At 40.8% G+C, this 18,741-nt stretch overlaps 1 protein-coding gene across 2 annotated transcripts in view; it reads right to left on the minus strand.

Annotated features, from left to right (window-relative positions):
- Positions 1–3,803: 3,803 nt before the first annotated feature.
- The window catches only part of bcl11aa (BCL11 transcription factor A a), a 45,881-nt gene continuing 30,943 nt past the window's right edge, over positions 3,804–18,741 (minus strand). For both annotated transcript variants that reach the window (XM_086045085.1, XM_086045084.1), the window contains exon 3: positions 3,804–9,464. In XM_086045085.1, coding sequence (XP_085901211.1) covers positions 7,237–9,464 — 2,228 coding nt within the window. In that variant the 3' untranslated portion in view covers positions 3,804–7,236. The remainder of the gene's footprint in view (positions 9,465–18,741) is intronic.

Below are 18,741 nucleotides of genomic sequence, written 5' to 3' on the forward strand. Positions count from 1 at the left end.
AAGTAAAGCTTTATTATATATTACGCGATCATGTCCAACACACCTGAACCTCAAAACCTTTGGCTCACAGGGCTTCAACTGGGTTTACTAAACTTAAGAAAGACGAAATAGTGATCTGGAGCATATGCTGTATGTGACATTTTCTGGGTTATGTATAAGAAGGGTTACACCACAATCTTTATTGTCACAGCCATTAACACTACAGTACTGTGTATGGGAGCAGATTAAAGCATCCAGCTGATTGTGTTGGATTCCTGCTTCACAAGGAATTTGTTATTAAAGAACATTTGATATTTTGTGCAATGTTGTTCATTAGCCCTGTGATTGGTTGGCGACTAGTGCAGGGTGTACCCTACCTCCCACCCAAAGTCAGTTGGGATGGGCTCCAGCTCACTTGCGAATCTAATGAGAACAAGCTCTTGCGAAAATAGCTATTGATGAATTTATTATTCCGGTTGGTTGGTTGAATATACAATTCTATTATAGTAGTTATTAGTTGAAACTGTTTCAGCAAGTTTTATATCGTACACTGCTTACTTTTTAGGGACTAGACAATACATATACAAATAAATAAATAAATAAATATTTGAGGAGAAGGACCAGAGTCAGGATAAAAATATAAATCATGTCCTGTGGCAAGTTGAATGTGAGTTCAAAATGCAGCTGTAGTTTTCATGTTTCTTTGTTTTTGTTTGCGCTCCTTAAAGCAAGTGAGACTATAATAACAGGGGACAATCGGACAAAGTCACATTAAGACAATTAAATGTAGTATTTTCACATTTGGACTGATTTATCCACATAATTTTTACAAAATTGTATTTTCTTGTCATATAACGTATCTGTTATTCCAGTGACTTACAATGTCAAACCCACTGTCCATTGACGCACATAAAATATGAAAATTTATCTTGAACCAGCGGCATATGATGACACGTGATACAAGACCATATTTCAATTCAACCATCCATCCATCCATTATGTTATAAATGTTTTTATTGAATTATTAGTTTTATTATTATTATTAGTTTTATTATTATCCATCCATCCATCGTCTATACCGCTTATCCTCACAAGGGTCGCGGGGCGTGCTGGAGCCTATCCCAGCTGTCTTCGGGCAGTAGGCGGGGGACACCCTGAAATGGTTGCCAGCCAATCGCAGGGCACACAGAGACAAACATCCGCACTCACAATCACACCTAGGGGCAATTTAGAGAGTCCAATCAACTTGCCATGCATGTTTTTTGGAATGTGGGAGGAAACCGGTGTACCCGGAGAAAACCCACGCAGGCACGGGAAGAACATGCAAACTCCACACAGGGAGGCCGGGATCGAACCCACGACCTCTGAACTGTGAGGCGGACGTGCTAACCAGTCGAACACCGTGCCGCCGTGATACAAATATAGAGGGGGAAATTTGTCAGTGACAACAATTTTAATTAGAATTGGAATCTTTATTATCTACAACAAAATTGTAGAGGATTGGGGCACAGGTACACGAAGAATCTATTATTATTGGATCTAGATGAATGTCCAGATTCAAGATCTCCTTAAGAGGCAATTTTTTTTTCATTGGCCTCCATTTCTCAATGGCTCCTCATCAGACTTGACGAATGGAGTTGAGTGTGCATAAAGAAGTTGAAGTTAGCCTTTATCCAAATTGAGATCTTATGGCCATGGCAGCAGTCTGTGATAGACGTTTTTCATCTTAACAACATCCTATACTATTTTGTCGAATCTTCAGTACAAGGTTTTCTCTGAGTAGTCCAGTATCTATCCACATCTTTACTAAAGAGGTTGAAGAGTGTGTAAGCTGAGCCTAAGGGTGCGGTAGCTGGAGGATATGGTGCTGATTGATCCTGACAGCTTTATGAGGCTTTGTGACTACTGAGCAAACTGAGGGACATAATTATATTTGCTTAAGGACATTCTGTGAAAGCAGGCCATTATATGTGTACTCATACTGCTAGTATGTCAAGTGAATGTCGGTGCACATGTGACTATGAGAATAGCCGTTATCAGCAACATATTTTATTGGATTAAAGAGTGATGTGTGCATCTACTTGGATGTAAAACACATACGAAAACAGGCAATCACGCACGCATGCACGTAAACACAGAACAACAACAAAGAATCGAGGTCTGAAAGACAGTTAAAAAATCCTTACAACAAAAATAAAACGTGTTTATATTTGTATATTTCATACAAAATGTAAAAATGAAATTAATTCAAAATATATACCCGAGACTTTGGTCTTTCATTTGGTATACATCTTGTTTATATGATGGTTTGATTCCAAGAAGGGTCTTCAAAGTGGAGACATTTCGATTTTGATCAATTTAGCGGGAAACAGTATATATATATATATATATACACACACTTTTTAAACCCTGCAGCTTTTAATGTGACGTGGTTCATTAATGAATTTTTACTGATGAACTTCAAGTCGTCAATAGCTTTACACATAGTCTCATCACATCTGACAAATGAAATTACAGAACACGTCACAGTGGACCAATAAAACTGTCCAAGTCTGCCCTCATACTGAATATTCATCAGCTATTTGCGGTTGGTGTGCGGGTGAGGGTAGAGCGGGCTGCCTGAAGAGAGAACTGTGGAAGTCGGTGCGCAGCTGTTTAGGGAGCAATTGAGAGGAAAAAGAAGAATCTTGAGTTGAGTTTAATGAGCATAGGGAGCAAGTGCCATAAATAGAGCTTCTATGCAATGTGACCCCCATCTCTCTGTTGTTTGTTTGGCGACCGAATCCCACCATCACTGGCAACGGACGACAGCACTTCAAGTCTGACCATGGAGCAACATACCCTCGAAGACATCTATAATAAGTTTGTGCAGCCCCTGGGTCTCCCCAACACATAACATACTGGTTTCCAAAGGCAGCACTGCTGCGTGGTCAAGCTCGTTGGCGAATTGGCCTCGTTTGACAAGAGAGACTGAGAGAGGTTCTGGGACGTTACTGTGTAACTCGCTGCATTCGACATTGTTTGGGGAAAAAAAGGATACCGGTGCTTAAGAAAATATAAGTGTGTGTCTGTGTGACTTTTTTCATTTACAAGCCCATGTAGATTAAGCGGTATAGATTATATATATATATATATATATATATATATATATATATATATATATATATATATATATATATATATATATATATATATATATATATATAGGGCTGGGAAAAAAAATTGTATCGCAATGTATCGTGATACTTTTTATGCCGATACCAAGTATTGATACGTTGATGAAGTATTGATACTTTCGGTACCTTATGTTATGTTATGTTTTGCATGCTCTATAACATACTTTTGGAACATTGAGCTTTGTGAATGGAATTTTATTTATTGCACTTCTGTGTATCAGGAACAGTTCATGCAATTTTCAATGATGACACTTGAATAAATGCCAAATGGCACTTAAGTTAAAACTTTGGAAACACATGCCTCAATTTTTTTTAAATATATATTTTTCATAATATTTAAGTATCAGATCGCAACCCAAGTATAGGGTTCTGTATCGGATTGGGACAAAATTGTATCGTCCCAGCCCTAATGTGTGTATATATATATATATATATATATATATATATATATATATATATATATATATATATATATATATATATATACAAATTATTCAATCCCCAACTATAGTCATTGAAAATTTAACAAATAAATATGATTTATAGTGTGGTATGTGCATAAATGATGTGAAGGTGGGTCCTACGGACAGCAAGGAAAAAACTTGAAACGATAACAAACACTGTGGACATAATGGACAAGTGCCAATATACTTTCTTTTTTTTTTATTAACTGTTTTTTTTTTTTGATAAAGGGACAAAATGGGTGTGTGAACAGGATTATGCAGACATCTGTCAGAAAACACAGACAGTGGTTTTCGTAATACAACTGAACAGGTACTACATATACAACAGAAATTAATAAAGAGCTTGATTTGTCAAATGACCATTGGCCACAAATACAAAATAAATGATATACTCTGACAAAAAAATACAAAATAAAATTAAATCAAAACAAGGATCCATCCCATGTCTCTGTTTTGAACAGAGAATATAGGTGATAATAAATAGCAACTCCCATTGTAAAAGATAAAGTTCAAGTTCAAGTTACAACAAACAGCTCTCAGAACAGGAATAGAAAAGGCTGATAACAAAATATTCCGCATTGCCATTTACAAAAATTCTTAACTTAAACAGGCTTCTCCACGTCTCCCAGGTCAATTTTAAATATGCTTGGCATATGAAAGTGTACCCAATCTAAATAGAAAGCACCATTTTGTATTTGGCAATGAAAAAAAAAATCTGCAAAACATTGAATTAGTTTTAAACATATTTATTTTGACAGTTTTTTTTCTACTGCATGTACTGCGTATGATTTATTTTTTTCTCTCTGCTCATTGGAATGTTGTCTGGTAGGGAAAGAGAGACAGAAGCGCACAACAGAACAGGCCAATGTCAGCTTGTATTACTGCATACAAGAGTGGCAGCAGGATGGAAAGAGGGTCGGAACCAAAAACCAAAGAAGATATGTACAACGACCTCTGTGGACAGGGAAAAGAGCAGTGGCCATCATATGACCTACAATGCCTCCCAATGCCACATGCTTTAGCTGATTTTTTTTTGTATTAGGTTTTTCCTTTTATCTCTTTAAACATACAAATAATTTGCACTATATTATCCTGCCAAATTAAAAAAATATACCGTGGCAGCTTGGGATTTTTTTCCACTACCAAAAAAGGTATGGTACCTTTAGAGAGAACAAGCAACAGTTAAAAATACGAGCCTCAATATAAATACTATAGTGCCTACTCTAAGTGAACATTGAATTCAAATACAGTTCTAGAAATACAGAAAAATCAACCATAAATGTGTTTAAGCATAGGAATTGACATGTATGTGCATTTTCCTATATTTTAAGTTCTTTATATATTCATATATAATCTTATTCATTTCCCCAATGCAAATTGTATTTCAACCTGAAGAGCTGTGAAGAGCCAAGGCAAAATAAAATACAAAACAATCACAGATTTTTTTTTTTGTTTTTTTTTTTCTTTTCTAGTTCATTATTTCATATATACTGTGATCGGAGTCTTGAACATTACCAAGACACTGAGGAAAAGAGAAACGACAACAAACTTAACAGTTTCCCCTAAAAGACAGTGAAGTGTTATTTCCCCCAAAATGTTTATTTCCATACCTATAATTAAAGGAACATTTATACAAAAATGTGAACAACAAGACTTGATTGTTAATCTTCTAGCCGACAAATCAGAGATTATCCAAGAGATGGATGTCAAGAATGAAACAATGCGGCTATTCACCAAAGTCAACATTGAGGACGATAGTTGCCTGTGGGCCCAGAGTCCCTTTTGAAATGATCTCTGAGTGCTGTACATTCGATGTACAGACCTTCTTTGAAGACTGATTTTTATTAGCCCAGTAGACACATTGACAAATGGTCAAAAGTAAAATGGCAAGGGGGTGAAGATCAACAACTATAGCATTATGAAATTACTGTCAACAGAGAATTTTACTGCTTTTACCAGTGGGACCCTTTTCCTGCTTCAGCGTAAACTTTTAAACTTGGAATTTGAAACAGTGCACTTTATGTCTTTTAACTGACAATGTAGCATTTAGACTCAAGCCTGACCACTACTGCAAAGGTGTGGAACAATGCAAGCGAGATGATGGTACTTCCAGGTTGAATGACAAGTGCTTGACTTGAAACAGCTTGTAAAAATCTCTCATCTTGGGTTTCAAAGCAACAAAACATATGCTCTGCATTAGTCTATGCATACTGATTAAAATGATCACATTTCACTCTTTTCAAGAGCCAGTCTGTACTAATGGATTTCTTTTTGCATTTTATTTTGCTTGAGATCCTCGTTACTGACCGTGTTCTGAAGAAACAAAGAAATAATTGCTCTTATACCCATCACACAAATGTATATTCAAGTTTGTTGTACCTTTCTCTCTGTCTAGCTTCAAGGTATTTCAATGCTCTCAAGTCTCTTTTGGAGGTCATGTATTACTTAATGTGTCGTTCCACACACCACAAATGAAAGCAGCGTTGCAGGTTTGTGCTAAGACTCAGACAAATATCACTGGTATCCCTCAAGTTCAGGATTGTACATGACAGATTACCATTTTTTTTTCTTAAAAGTAGCTCCTTATCAGAAACAGAACTACACATATTCAGATATCCACAACACTGGTCGTACCATGCTCCTTATGAAATCCACATACCGAAGATAAGCCCATTGAACGTGTACGAGATAGCTAAATGGTCATTAACTAGAAAGTGAATCTTTGATTATGAGGTGTCACAGTCTACTGGGGCAGGCAGGTGCTTGATGCAAGGACCTTTTCTTGGTGGTTTCAACAGCCTAGTGTGACCCCCAAACCTATTCCAGATAAGATTATGGCCAATGCAGTCCTAAAATATCAAAGGCACTCTTTCTTACTTTACCAAATGATAGTACAGTTTTCAATTTTTGCACACCCTTGTTATTGAAATTTGACAATCATTACTGTTTATTTACTTGTCGAACCTATGAAGTATTTTTTGTATGTGTAATTTTTAACCCTGTGTGAACATGGTATCTTTTATAAAGATCAGAATAAGTGCATTTCCAGGGGTACCAGAAGTGGGTCATTTTCCATGTAACAACTCAAAACTGTACATGATATGTGTTACAGGGTATATGCAGCATGGGTATACTGTATCTTTCTTGTCTTTTCTCTTTTTGAAGAATAAAAAGAAAAAAAACATAACAAGAGAAAAACAGTAACACATTTACTAAACAAGTAACCAACCAGGGACAAGTTCTTTTCTTTTTTTTTTTTCATTTCTTTTTTTTTTTGTTTGTTTTTGATTAACAAAAACATACTATGCATGCTGACAAATTCTTAGAAATGAAAACAGAAAACTCCAAAAATAAAATAGTACACAACATGTAATTAATTTATTGCACAAGAAAAAGGCTCGAAGTTTTGCCTCAATGCAAGAGTATTGCCCCGATACAGAACATGCATTCAATGGGTAATGAACACGGGGTGTGCTGGTGCAGAGCACATGGTCTTAACTTTCCACCAGCCTGGTGAAAGTGGAGTTTTGGGGCTGGGGCAAAACTGCAAGAGTCTTGGAATAAACAGGGAGCTAATGGCAGGCAGCTGCAGGGAAAAGGTCCCATTGTTCGGCCTTCTACTCTGACTTTATTTCGGTACTCAAAGGACGGTCACTGTGCCATTTTTTCATGTGTTTCTCCAAGGTGCTATAGACACTGAAGGGCATCTGACAGATTTCACACTTGTACACATCCTTGCCCACTTGACCATGGGTCTTCATGTGACGAGTGAGTTTGGAGCTCTGGGCACAGGCGTAATTGCACAGCTCACACTTGTATGGCCTTTCCCCTGTATGGCTGCGCCGGTGCACAGTCAGATTACTACAGTTCTTGAATACCTTGCCACAGTACTCACAAGTGTCACTCCTTCGACCGTCCTTGGAGCTGGGCCGCCCAGGACCCCCGAGATGAGGTGTGCTGCCCCCACTTCCCGTACCACTGCGACCTGACATCCCACCGTCGAGTTCCCCCGGAGGAGTTGAGAATCTCAGACTCCCGTTCTCTGAGGAATGCTCGGATGAAGAGGCGAAGGGCGATTGTCTGGAGTCCCCAAAGTTCAGAAAAGGATCCTTGAGCTGTCGAGAAGCAGCGTAGCCAGCAAGCCACTGCGAATAGACGTTTTCCGTGTTCGGGATTGTGGGAGTGGGCAGGTCAAATTCTTTTTCCAGCTTGATGCGTTTGGAAAAAGGGCTGAGGGGACTTGGGCTACCCAAAAGCAGTTTTTTAGAAAGGCAGGCAGAGGCAGATTCGTTCGGGGATGCTCCGCGTCCGTTGACAGTTGAGAGCGAGGCCTCCTCGCCGCGATTCGTTTCCGGCACGGAGTTGGAATCGCACATCTCCCGATGTTGCGGATGTCCTCTGTTAAGGTGGTGGTGGAGGTGGTTCTCCTGGGCAATTGCGTTCCTTTTGTGTGCATTGAGGGCTTCGCTGAAATGCTGCATGCTAGCGGCAAGGCCCATTCCTTGCATTACCTCAGGGAGTGAACGTGGAATGGACCCCTCGTCAGTCATTCCTCCCAGCCGGGTTCCGATACCTCCGTTGTTTTCATGCTGACGTGCGGCTTCAAGGTTCAAGCCAAAGTGGTAGCTGTTGTTCCGTCGAGCAGCCCTCTCTCCATTCTGCGCTTCCTCCTCCTCTCCTTCTTCTTCCTCTTCCTCCTCCTCTTCCTCCTCCTCCTCCTCTTCTTCTTCTTCTTCCTCCTCTTCCTCTCCATTCTCACGCAGCATTCTGTTGTTTTCACATTTCAGCTTGGCCACCACTGACTTAAGGGCATTGCTGGCGCTGCCCATGTGTTCACTGGTGCCAGGCTCTGGAGAGGAGGCAGTCGAAAGCCCGTCTTCTGACTTGCCCGTGTTTGGTGAGGAGGATTTGTGCATGTGAGTTTTCATATGGCGCTTCAATTTACTTGCCTGTGTGCAAGCGTGGTCACACAAATGGCATTTGTACGGCTTTTCTCCTGTGTGGCTGCGCCGGTGCACAATTAGATTGCTCTGAAACTTGAACGCTTTGCCACAAAACTCGCAACACTTGGATTTCATCGGAGCGTTAGACGAGGGTGTTGCCCCGGCGGAGGGAAGAGGAGTGGTAGGAGTGGTCTGGGAGCCCACAGGGGACTGCATGGAGCCTTGCAGAGGCGGTGGGGTTGCAAGAAAGGGCGTTTTATTGCCACCGCCACCTCCTGTGCCGATGCTTCCCACACTTGTCTGGAATGGCTGGAGTAAGCGCTGCATGGGGCCAGGCCGGCTGGGGGATAGAGGGGGAGTGGACCCTGAGGTGTTACCCGCCAGCTCCCGTAGCCGCCGTGAAAAGTCCATTGTTGGAGGGGGCTCCATGGGAAGAGGAGGATTGAGGCGCAGCACCCTGTCAAAGGCACTCGGGTGGTGGGCTGCCAGCGCCAGTTCCTCTGGGCTCAGGTGGTGGGGGTCCAGGTGGTTCCTTGGAGGGGGGCTGAAGATTGGTGGTGTGGGAGGAAAACGCTGATGATGGAGCCCACCACCAACCCCAAGTGTACTTCCTGCTCCCACACTGTCCCTTCCCCCTGAGCCTGAGCCTGGGATTCGGAGGAGATTGAAAGGGCTTGCGTCAGGAGGCAGATGGAGGCCGTGAAGCGGAGGATGAGAAGGGCAATCTGCGCCCCCACCCAGGGAGGAAGGCCCACCCATTCGTGGGGTGAGAGGACTGCCATGTTCACTTTCTAGGTAGATGCGGAATCCATGGGAGTTCTGGGCGTGCTGCAGCAGGAACCAGGCACTGCCATATGACTGCTTACAAGTAGTGCACGTGTAGGTTGTTGGTTCTTCTTTGCCTGCAGTGAGAGAGAAAAATAATTCTTAGAGGAGCATTAAGAATAATATGTTCAAGGAAAATATATTTACATACACACAGTACATGGACTCCGGAGAGAAAACTACAATTATAAACCTCCAGTTCTGTTCATCTTTCACCATCAAAGCTACCACTGTACAGAGACTATTATTATTGTGTCCAGAATAATAGGCATGAATAACTAAGGCTTGGAGAACCAATCACTTTTTGGAACCTGAGGCCCAAATGTTACAGCTATTAAGAGCAGTTGGCACATGGTGTTGCAAACTTTGCAAATACAACAGTACCTCTTATTGAGGTCATGCCCCACATGAGTTGCATGTGAGAATATGGTGTGCATGTTTTTTTCAGTGTGTGTTGTTCTTCCCTCAGACTTTTCTGGAACAAAATGTTTCCCTTTGGACTAAACGTTAGTACTCTGATGTCAGCAGAAGAACAAAGAAAGTGCTATCCTGGCGGACCACCGCTTTCTCTTCCCATTGAGCCACCAAAACAGAGTCTTGCTCACAAACACTGATTAATTTAGACAACAATATAATTACACAAACATTTGCATGAGAGTTTTCTAACATGATTCATCAAATTAATGAAATGCTTAAGACTGTACATGATGCCACTGAAATGAAATATTTCAGATCACAAACAATAATTTCAATACATAAAACAATTTCTTTAGTTTGCCTCAACGGTAATAACCTTTGGTGCGACCTACAGTATATTACATGTATAATCTAATTAAAAGATGTTCGGCCATCAGTTTTATTAAAAATTGGGCAACAAGACAGGGACTTCCATTTGGATGGTTTAATTATATCACGTGACTAATCAACAAAGTTATTTTCTGCAGGGCTAACAAGAAGTCCGAAATTTGATCAAATTTAAAATAGGGAACCCAATTGCTGAATGTACATTGTTCCTAAATACCAGAGCTGAGCAGTCCGTCCCTGGGTCGGACCGGTCAGACCCTCCGGCCCGGCCGGATGCCCATTTTTGTGGTGGAGGGGTGGGGGGTGACACATTTTTAAAAAATGGCTGGACTAAGCATGGCCAGAAGTGGATTTTAGTCCAGCCCACTAATCGGCCCTCATGCGTGTGACGTGCTCGCGAGGCGGCCAAATTTCATCTCAGCCTACTCGGTGAAAGGCTTCTTTTTAGGCTTCTTTCAAAACAACTTGTGTCCGGAAGCATTTTCAAGCCGCGCGCAGCACTCAAGTATGACACTGGCACATCATGCACTTTCCTACTTCCGGAAATACGCCGTAGCAAACTGCTGTGTAGTGGTTTGCTAGTATGCTTTTATTTTGGAGGCCAGGAAGTGTGAAGGAGGGGAAGTGTGGAAAATAAGTAACTCTTTGAATGCTTGCAGACTTGTCTGTTGGACCCTGATAATTATACAATACGACAAAACCAACCCCAGGGCTCTCAATGGAAGTAAGTACAGTACACGCAGCTGGGTAAGTATGTGAGTAAGTGGCGCGTTTGAAGCGTGCACACAGCGGGTGGCTGCGCGGAACGGGGCGGGGTCCGACAATGTTTATGAGTATGGCCGGGGGGTCGCGGCCGGAAGTGTACCCAGGTCAAGGGTGGAGGGTCACGGCCAGATGGGCAAAAAGGGTCAAGTGCCCAGCTCTGCTAAATACCATAAAGTCCCCCATTACATTTTATGGCTGTCTCCCAACCTTTATTGAGTCACAGCACATGTTTTACCAAAGAAAATAGATGTGGCACACTAAACAAAGATGGCACAAAAAGTATAGATACAGAAATAATAATGATCTTGTGTCAGTTTACTTACAAACATAGTGTAAAATCTGGGTCTGTTTAGATGAACACAAAGCTATTATTCTGTTGAATGTTGAATGGCAACAAATGCAGGCAGGTGGTACCTTCAGCCATTTAGTGGAAGCGCTTTCAATAATTCTGCCTGTCACTATGTGTCGCTAGCATAGATAGATGAACAAAGATTTGTAATAAATAGCGATTAAGTGAATTTGGATAATTTGCCACGGCACACCTGACACAGCACATTACTATAACCTGGCACAGTGGTTGAGAATCACAGCTTTATGGGAAGTTCAAAAACTGAAACTTGGCACACTTTACAATAAACTGCTTAGAAAACCATGTAATGAAGAGCTTTTGACATAATTCTTCTGCCAATAACCTTTTTTTAAAAGACCCCAAAGATTCCAAATACAACTGCAAAGACGACATCTATGGATGAGCATAGTGAACAATTACGGGGTGCAATTGTGAAATAAATTGTTTCATTTTGTGTACAGAGTGGCATATTCTGTCTTTTTGTTTGAGCGAAATGCATCTCCTTTGCCCACTCTCTTTTCTAACACACAGTTGTCCCACGTGACCAGAACAGGGGCTGCTAAATTATGGATCATTAAAATCGGCACAAATTACCACTAATGTGGCCACCTGCATCAGATTTAACCTCTGAATATCATTTGCATTATCAAGACTAGGGATGGTTAATTTTATTCAATCATTAATTTTTCCTCTTGATGAACTGGTCAGTCCATTTATTAATTTAGACTGTTCTATTTTTGAGATGCAGGAATTGGATGATGTGGCGGTATGACTCCTGTGGGTTAGATTTGATGCATTTTTCAGCAACATTAGTGTTACTGCCAAAATAGATAAATAAATAAAAAACAATCTGGCCACAAAACATTCAACAAACAGATTTGCTGCACTTCAAATTGTTTGCCCCCAAACCATTTAACTCATAACATCCATTAATAATAATAAAAAAGTAAATAAAGCATCAGAGCCACTGATTACAGGGGATATCATACAAAGCCCTGAGTGTGTGTGCATTGCTGTAGATTCGCAAGAACAGAACAATACACATTAAAATGAGAGCTTCATTTCCAATGTGGTAACGAAATATAATACTAAAAACATTAAGCCAACAAAGACTTTGGTACTCTCTAGCTAGTATGTTCCTTATAGAACGCTAGCTAAAACTTGTCCATGCACTGAGTGAATCTGTAAGGTTAATGGATTTTAGAGTAGGCGACTGCTCCACTCTGTCTCTCTGTAATATACTCCCATCAACCACTTCATTAGGGAAACTCTCTGCCACTCTGAGGTAGAAAAATTAAGTGAGAAAGTGGAATGGAGACAGAAAGATGAAGGCAAGGGGATAGAGGTGAGAAAGGTGAAGTGTTACTTTCATTTCAAATGAATACAGAGACGACAAACATGCTAAAACAAGTTAGGTGGAGTGCAGCAGGTGTATTAGTGCTGTAAGAGGAAATAGAGGAAAGCTGTGGATGGGGTTGATAGTATGGGATTCTTTACTCCAAGATAAATGTCAGAGCTCCTGGTGAGACTCTGAAGAACAGACATTCAGAAATGTCCTAACGCTCAATACCAGCCATGCTACAGTGACCAGCTCAGGCATTACACTCTATTAAACCAAGGGCATTGCCTGGACACTTAAGTGGTGCTGCCTGGGAGAGGGAGGAACCGGGGGAGATTAAGCCAGCTTCGCTTGTGTTACCCCCTGTGTCTGTCTGTGTGGTTGGGTGTGGGTATGTGTTTGGATGACGGGGTGTGTGGGTTGGGGGGGGGGGGGTGCGCAGGGGTGTGTGTCTGTGTGTGAGTGAGAGAAAGCGCTAGAGAGAGACTGAAAAACAGAAAAAGAATGCTTCAAAATGAGAATATACATTCAGAAAATGGAGTGCTAATGCCATAACTGATTCTGCAGCTGCTGTTTTTTTTTTTTGATAATTTTATATTCCACCACTAAATTAATATTTTGTTAATACTTTCTCCCACTTTATCCCTGTGGAATTTGCAGTGAAATACAGAAATCAAAATTCTGTATTTACAAAGTGATCAAGCTAACGGAGTTAAGCAAAATCATGGACTTTTTGTATGATGTAGTGAAGTTGTATGCCCCTGCGAGGTACACCCACTATAATAAACATATTATTTAATTAATACCTGAATGTCAGTGTCAATCCAAATTGATCGATTTATTATTATTTGTGTACTTGAACACCGAAAATAATAAAGACAATCTTTGATACTTTCAAACTATCTTTGGAACGTCACAGACTATCCGTTCTCTAAACTGTCTGATCTTCATCCAGTCATTCTGTCCTATGAATTAGCTTGAATTGTCATAATTAAATCTTATTCAGAACAGCATTCAGACAAATACTGATGCCAAGTCTTGGTTCACTTAAGATCGATTGTCCATCATGACATGAATTTGATCAATTTCTAGGAATTAGTCTTCTCTCCATTTACCAGATCTTTTTGTTTACTCTTGTCACTCTGTGTCTCAAATTTTACATCCCATTCCCTCCTTTACTTCCATCTAAAGCCCCTGCTCCTCCTCTCTTTCAACCCATCAGGGCACTTTGCAAGTGTCCTTGGCTGAGTCCACTTCTAGGTGAAGTGATAGTGACTGACGTAATGGAACATCGCTAAAATAGGATTAAGAACATATACTGGTAGTGAGTGTCAACCACTCTTATACAATTTGGGATTTGGATCTGAACCTCAGCGTTTTCACTGCTTATATGAGGATCACTAGTGACCCTTCCTCACCTCATTTGGGACCCTAAACAAACTTTAGGGTATCAAACCTACTGCTGGTAATGAATAGTCAAGTACTTGCATTCTAATCTTGATCAATGATTAACATTAAGTAGTTACTTGACTTTATCACTGCAGTTATATGAATGAAAATGTTTGTGTGTGTTTGTGTTCTCCTGTTTAAAAATAATGAAAGTGTTGGTTAAACTTAAAAAATTCCTGTTGCTCAAGTGTAAAACCAGTTCTTAAAAAAAATGTCCAAACATGTTATTGAGGAAATCATTTGAAGATTTTTTTTTCGAGATTTTCTGTTAAAGTATTGCATCTACTCATCAAAATCAGAGATACTTTTCACGCTTCTAACTGAGTTTCAGGATATCTACCCGACATATTCTTCCTTTGTCACTAAGTCGAGAGCAAACAATTGCAAAGAAAACAGAGGCAGTTGGTGTCTCCTCAGCACGGTCAAATGACAGCAAATGCTCAGAGGCAGAGCATTGTAGGATGGAAATTAGCCCGGACCCAGTTTAAGGTTCAGACTACTTCCCCAAACACTGCATTTAGAGGTAGTGGTTATAATTCCCATATATAAGGTATAGCATGATGGAAGAAACTAAACTAACTCTATGGAATAGTGGCTGGCAGAGGAAACTGGTCACCATTTTTCATTATTTGTTTTTCAAAGACATTGCTGGTTTTGAATAAATTTAGAAAAGCATTAAAATGACAAATATGTATAAAAGATTGTGCACAGCTCTCAAGCTCACAGACCTCTGGTACAGTGCCCGAAATTGAGATACCGCCCAGTTCTATACATTAGGGGTCTGCATCTCTCCTGTAAAATTTGTCATTACCTTAAATGTGGCATTTTCGTCAATAGCTTTAAAATAAAAGTCGATTCGATACGGATCTCGATGTGTTTTAGAAAGTGGAATGATAGAGTTTGATGGAGTTAAATTCAAAGCATCTATTATGAACTCTCATATTTTAAATCATACCAGATTTTCTGATTCAACACACACACAGAAAGACACATTTACCCAGTACCAAAGTTTAAACCCATGCGGAAAAGCAAGTTGGATACTGATATGTCTTAAATACATAACAATTTAGCCGACGGCAACAAAGCTTGGCCTTAAATTACTTTACATCTTGAAATTCTTTTTTTTTTTTTTTTTTTCAAATACTAGCCTGCAGCCTTGAAAATCATGGGCAGCCATTTCAATGCGAGACAGTCTCAATGCATTTAGATTACACAAAACAACAATAGAGAGCTTCTTTGCCTGCACAATGTGTGTGCATGGGCGTGCACGTGAAGTGTGTCCGTATGATCCTGCTAAATAGCCACACATACTCTCTCGCCTTATGAGCAAAAAATATCAATATCGTCTGTCCGTGTGTATGTGTTTGTGGAATTTATCAATACCTTCTGTCTCTGTGTTTAGAACCCCTGCCGGGCTACAGACTGTGGTATCCGCAACTCTCTCACTTGTAATCTAGTGTGTGTGTGTGTGCGCGTGTATTTGTGCACGTGTGTCATTCCAGCACGAGCCATTATAGCGGCAAACTTTTTTGTCTCGATGTCACACACATACAAACTATCTATGTCACGTACACACACTCACACACACGCACACACAGTAATGTATCTTGGAAAGGGTGTTCTAATGACAAAGCCTGCACCTTTAAACTGTGTTTATACACGTAATTAAATGGAGGTGACCTTTGTAGAAGCATCCAAGTGCACTGTGGCAGTATGCTTGTCGGTGTGTACAAGTGAATGCGCGTGTCCATGTGGAAGGCCGGCACCCCTGATCGCAGTGACAGCCACCACTTAACCCGAAACCACCATGGTGAAATTACAGACCAGCCAAATTACAGCACTTATGTGAGCGGCGAGAGAGAGAGAGAAAGAGAGAGAGAGAGAGAGAGAGAGAGAGAGAGAGATTGAGTGGAGAGGAGGGAGAGATTGAAAGACAGAAGGTGGTCCTCAATGTGTCTGTGCTTATCTTGGAAGCTTCTGAATAAGAGTCCGTCTTGAGTGTACACGCACGCACACACAAAACTGTGCCTGCATGTGTGGCCCCATCCCAGGATGCAGACTTGCTTTCAACTATTGATCTCTTCCATCAGATTTAATTCAATCGGTCCAAGTTGGATCGGACTTTACGGGGGCTGAAAAATTTAGGCTTTTGATCGATTGCGCACAGATGACTCCGTTTGTCATGCAAGACTTTTACTTGGAGAAGGAAAACGAACAAGAGTTAATTAGATGTTTGGTTATGTCACCACTACTGCATATTTAGATGATAAATACGCATCTATGCACAACTTCCGTAAATGGGATTCTTATTTTTAAAAACACATGCATTTTTTTTTCTGAAAGACCAGGACCCCAAATGCACCTGCTCACGTACTGCCACAGGAGCGCAGTGAGAATTTCATTACTTGCCATAAGTGAGAGAAGTGGTTGGTGGTCACAAATGACACACATGCACAGGCTAGTATTGAACGATCTGCAGACACCCGCAACAGCTGCCGAGCGGGACAATTCAGTCATCAGTGTGAACGTGTCTGTCCGTCTGCGTGTGCATGCGAGTGCGCCCGCGCGTACGTGTGTGCTTTGTGCGTGCTGCGGTGACCGCAGTAGGAGATCACTCTGAGCCGAGCAAACACCTCAGCTGGACGGAGGCCCACACACAAACACGCACAGCACTTTGCTTCCTCTCCTCATCTAATCCCTCCTCCACCCACTTGTCTTCATCCCTCCATCTGTCCGTCAACACTGCATACAGGTGGCTGTCTTCTCACTCTCTGTGGTCTTAAATTCAGTTGTCCGTGCCCTTGTTTTCACCCTCCGCCCCCCTCCCTTTGATACATTACTCATTTTACCATCTTATTATTCTCTTATCTTTATAATTTCACAGCGACACCAAGCAAAAGAAGAAGAAGAATCATTAGAATCCAAAAGTGAAAAAAGTCCTTTTGACTCTCACACGTTGTTAGCCACCCACGCATTTTTGCAATCCACCTGTCAAAGCTATACGCAAATATATTGACAAAGGTTTTGTGACTACATTTAGAATTTACGTTAGTAAAAGACTTAGATTGAGGAAGACTTTCTAAATGGTTTTGGTGTCTGTGGGGAATTGTGACCATTCATCCAGAAGAACATTTGTAAGATCAGAGGTCAGTGATGTTGCTTAATGGAGCCTGGCTCACAATCTCTGTGAAATTAAACGCTTGATAAGGTTGATGTGAGGGCTTTAAAGCTCTTCCACAGCAAACGTATACAATCACAGCTTTTATGGACATTGCTTTGTGACTTTGGACATAGAATTGTGCAAATGGTCTTGGTAGAATGAAGAATTTAAAATTCACAGGGTGAAGAGTGAATACATTTGTTTGAATACATAAGTCCATCCTGTATCTTGATTGTGTGAATACGCAAAATCACTCCCAGCCCTGCTTTTGCATCTATTTGCTCAGCCATTTTCTTCCAGTTGTCCCTCCACTCTCCCAGGTGGGAAGCACTCAGTCCCGATCTCTTTAATTGTATTCATTCCAGGCCAATCGATGGGGGACATATTTAATACAAATTTATGACTGTAAGCCATCAGCAATAAAAAGCCTTTGCCTTCCAAGACAGCTCGGGCTTGTGGTGACAGAGTGAATGAGAAGAGAGGGGGAGGACGGAGAGGAAAGATGTGCCATCCTGCTTTTAACACAAACAGCCTCCCACAGTCTCACTGTCGACCTTGGAGGGATAGAGTTTAGGCTGCAGCAAAAACACTCCAATTCAACATGCCCTCACGCCCCGCCTCCCCAATACCTTTCAGAGGAGGCCACAACTTCAAGTGGGTCTCGGGTATATTTTGGAAGCTTCATTTTATGAGAATTTAACGTCTCAAGTTGGATACTGGCAGTGATTCTGAGAGTAACTCATTTGAAATGATTAAGGATATAGATTGACTTTAAGGTGGGGAAACCCCTTCCCGATCAATCAAACTTGGCTTGTAATATGAATGGTCATGGTGACCCCTCTAGTCAGATAGCTTTTCACACGGTCAGTAAGCCTGGACGTGGCTCATGTTAAGGTTGCAAAAAAATGAAGCAACGTTTATTTAAATGATGATTTTTCAGTTTGTGTTCAGCACTTACATCTTTCTGTCCTTGGTGCTTGTGTATATAAGGCTGGCACTTTCGAGTGTTCATTTTGATTCATTCATGACAGAAATATCATGCATTAAAACCAGATGCAGGTATAATTAGATTTGTATATTTCTATACGTCACAGCAAAGCCTGCGTGTGCGGAAACAATAAAAAAGTGGCATCCACAGAGAAACCTGCAACCAGTTTGAATTTGTGTCCACTGCGTGAAGACAGCAGTGAAGCCCATGTCTGACTTCAGCCTTCAAGAAGTAGGGAATCATATTCCCATATTTAGGTTGGGGGGGGGCGAATTTTGGTCGTACTTTTTTTAATGTATTTAGTACGTTGATGAAAATTGAACAATTTGATTGGATTTTGTTGCTTATGTTTACATCTATTTGAATTGAAAAGTATTGTTTATTGTGTGAAATATTTAATTTTGATTATGTTATGTATTATATCCATCCATCCATCCATCCATTATCTATACCGCTTATCCTTATTAAGATATTAATTGGAATTATAGTCCACCTCTTGT

Source organism: Filicampus tigris, chromosome 11 (assembly GCF_054856515.1).
Source record: "Filicampus tigris isolate MCC_2025a chromosome 11, RoL_Ftig_1.0, whole genome shotgun sequence".
Lineage (NCBI taxonomy): Eukaryota > Metazoa > Chordata > Actinopteri > Syngnathiformes > Syngnathidae > Filicampus > Filicampus tigris.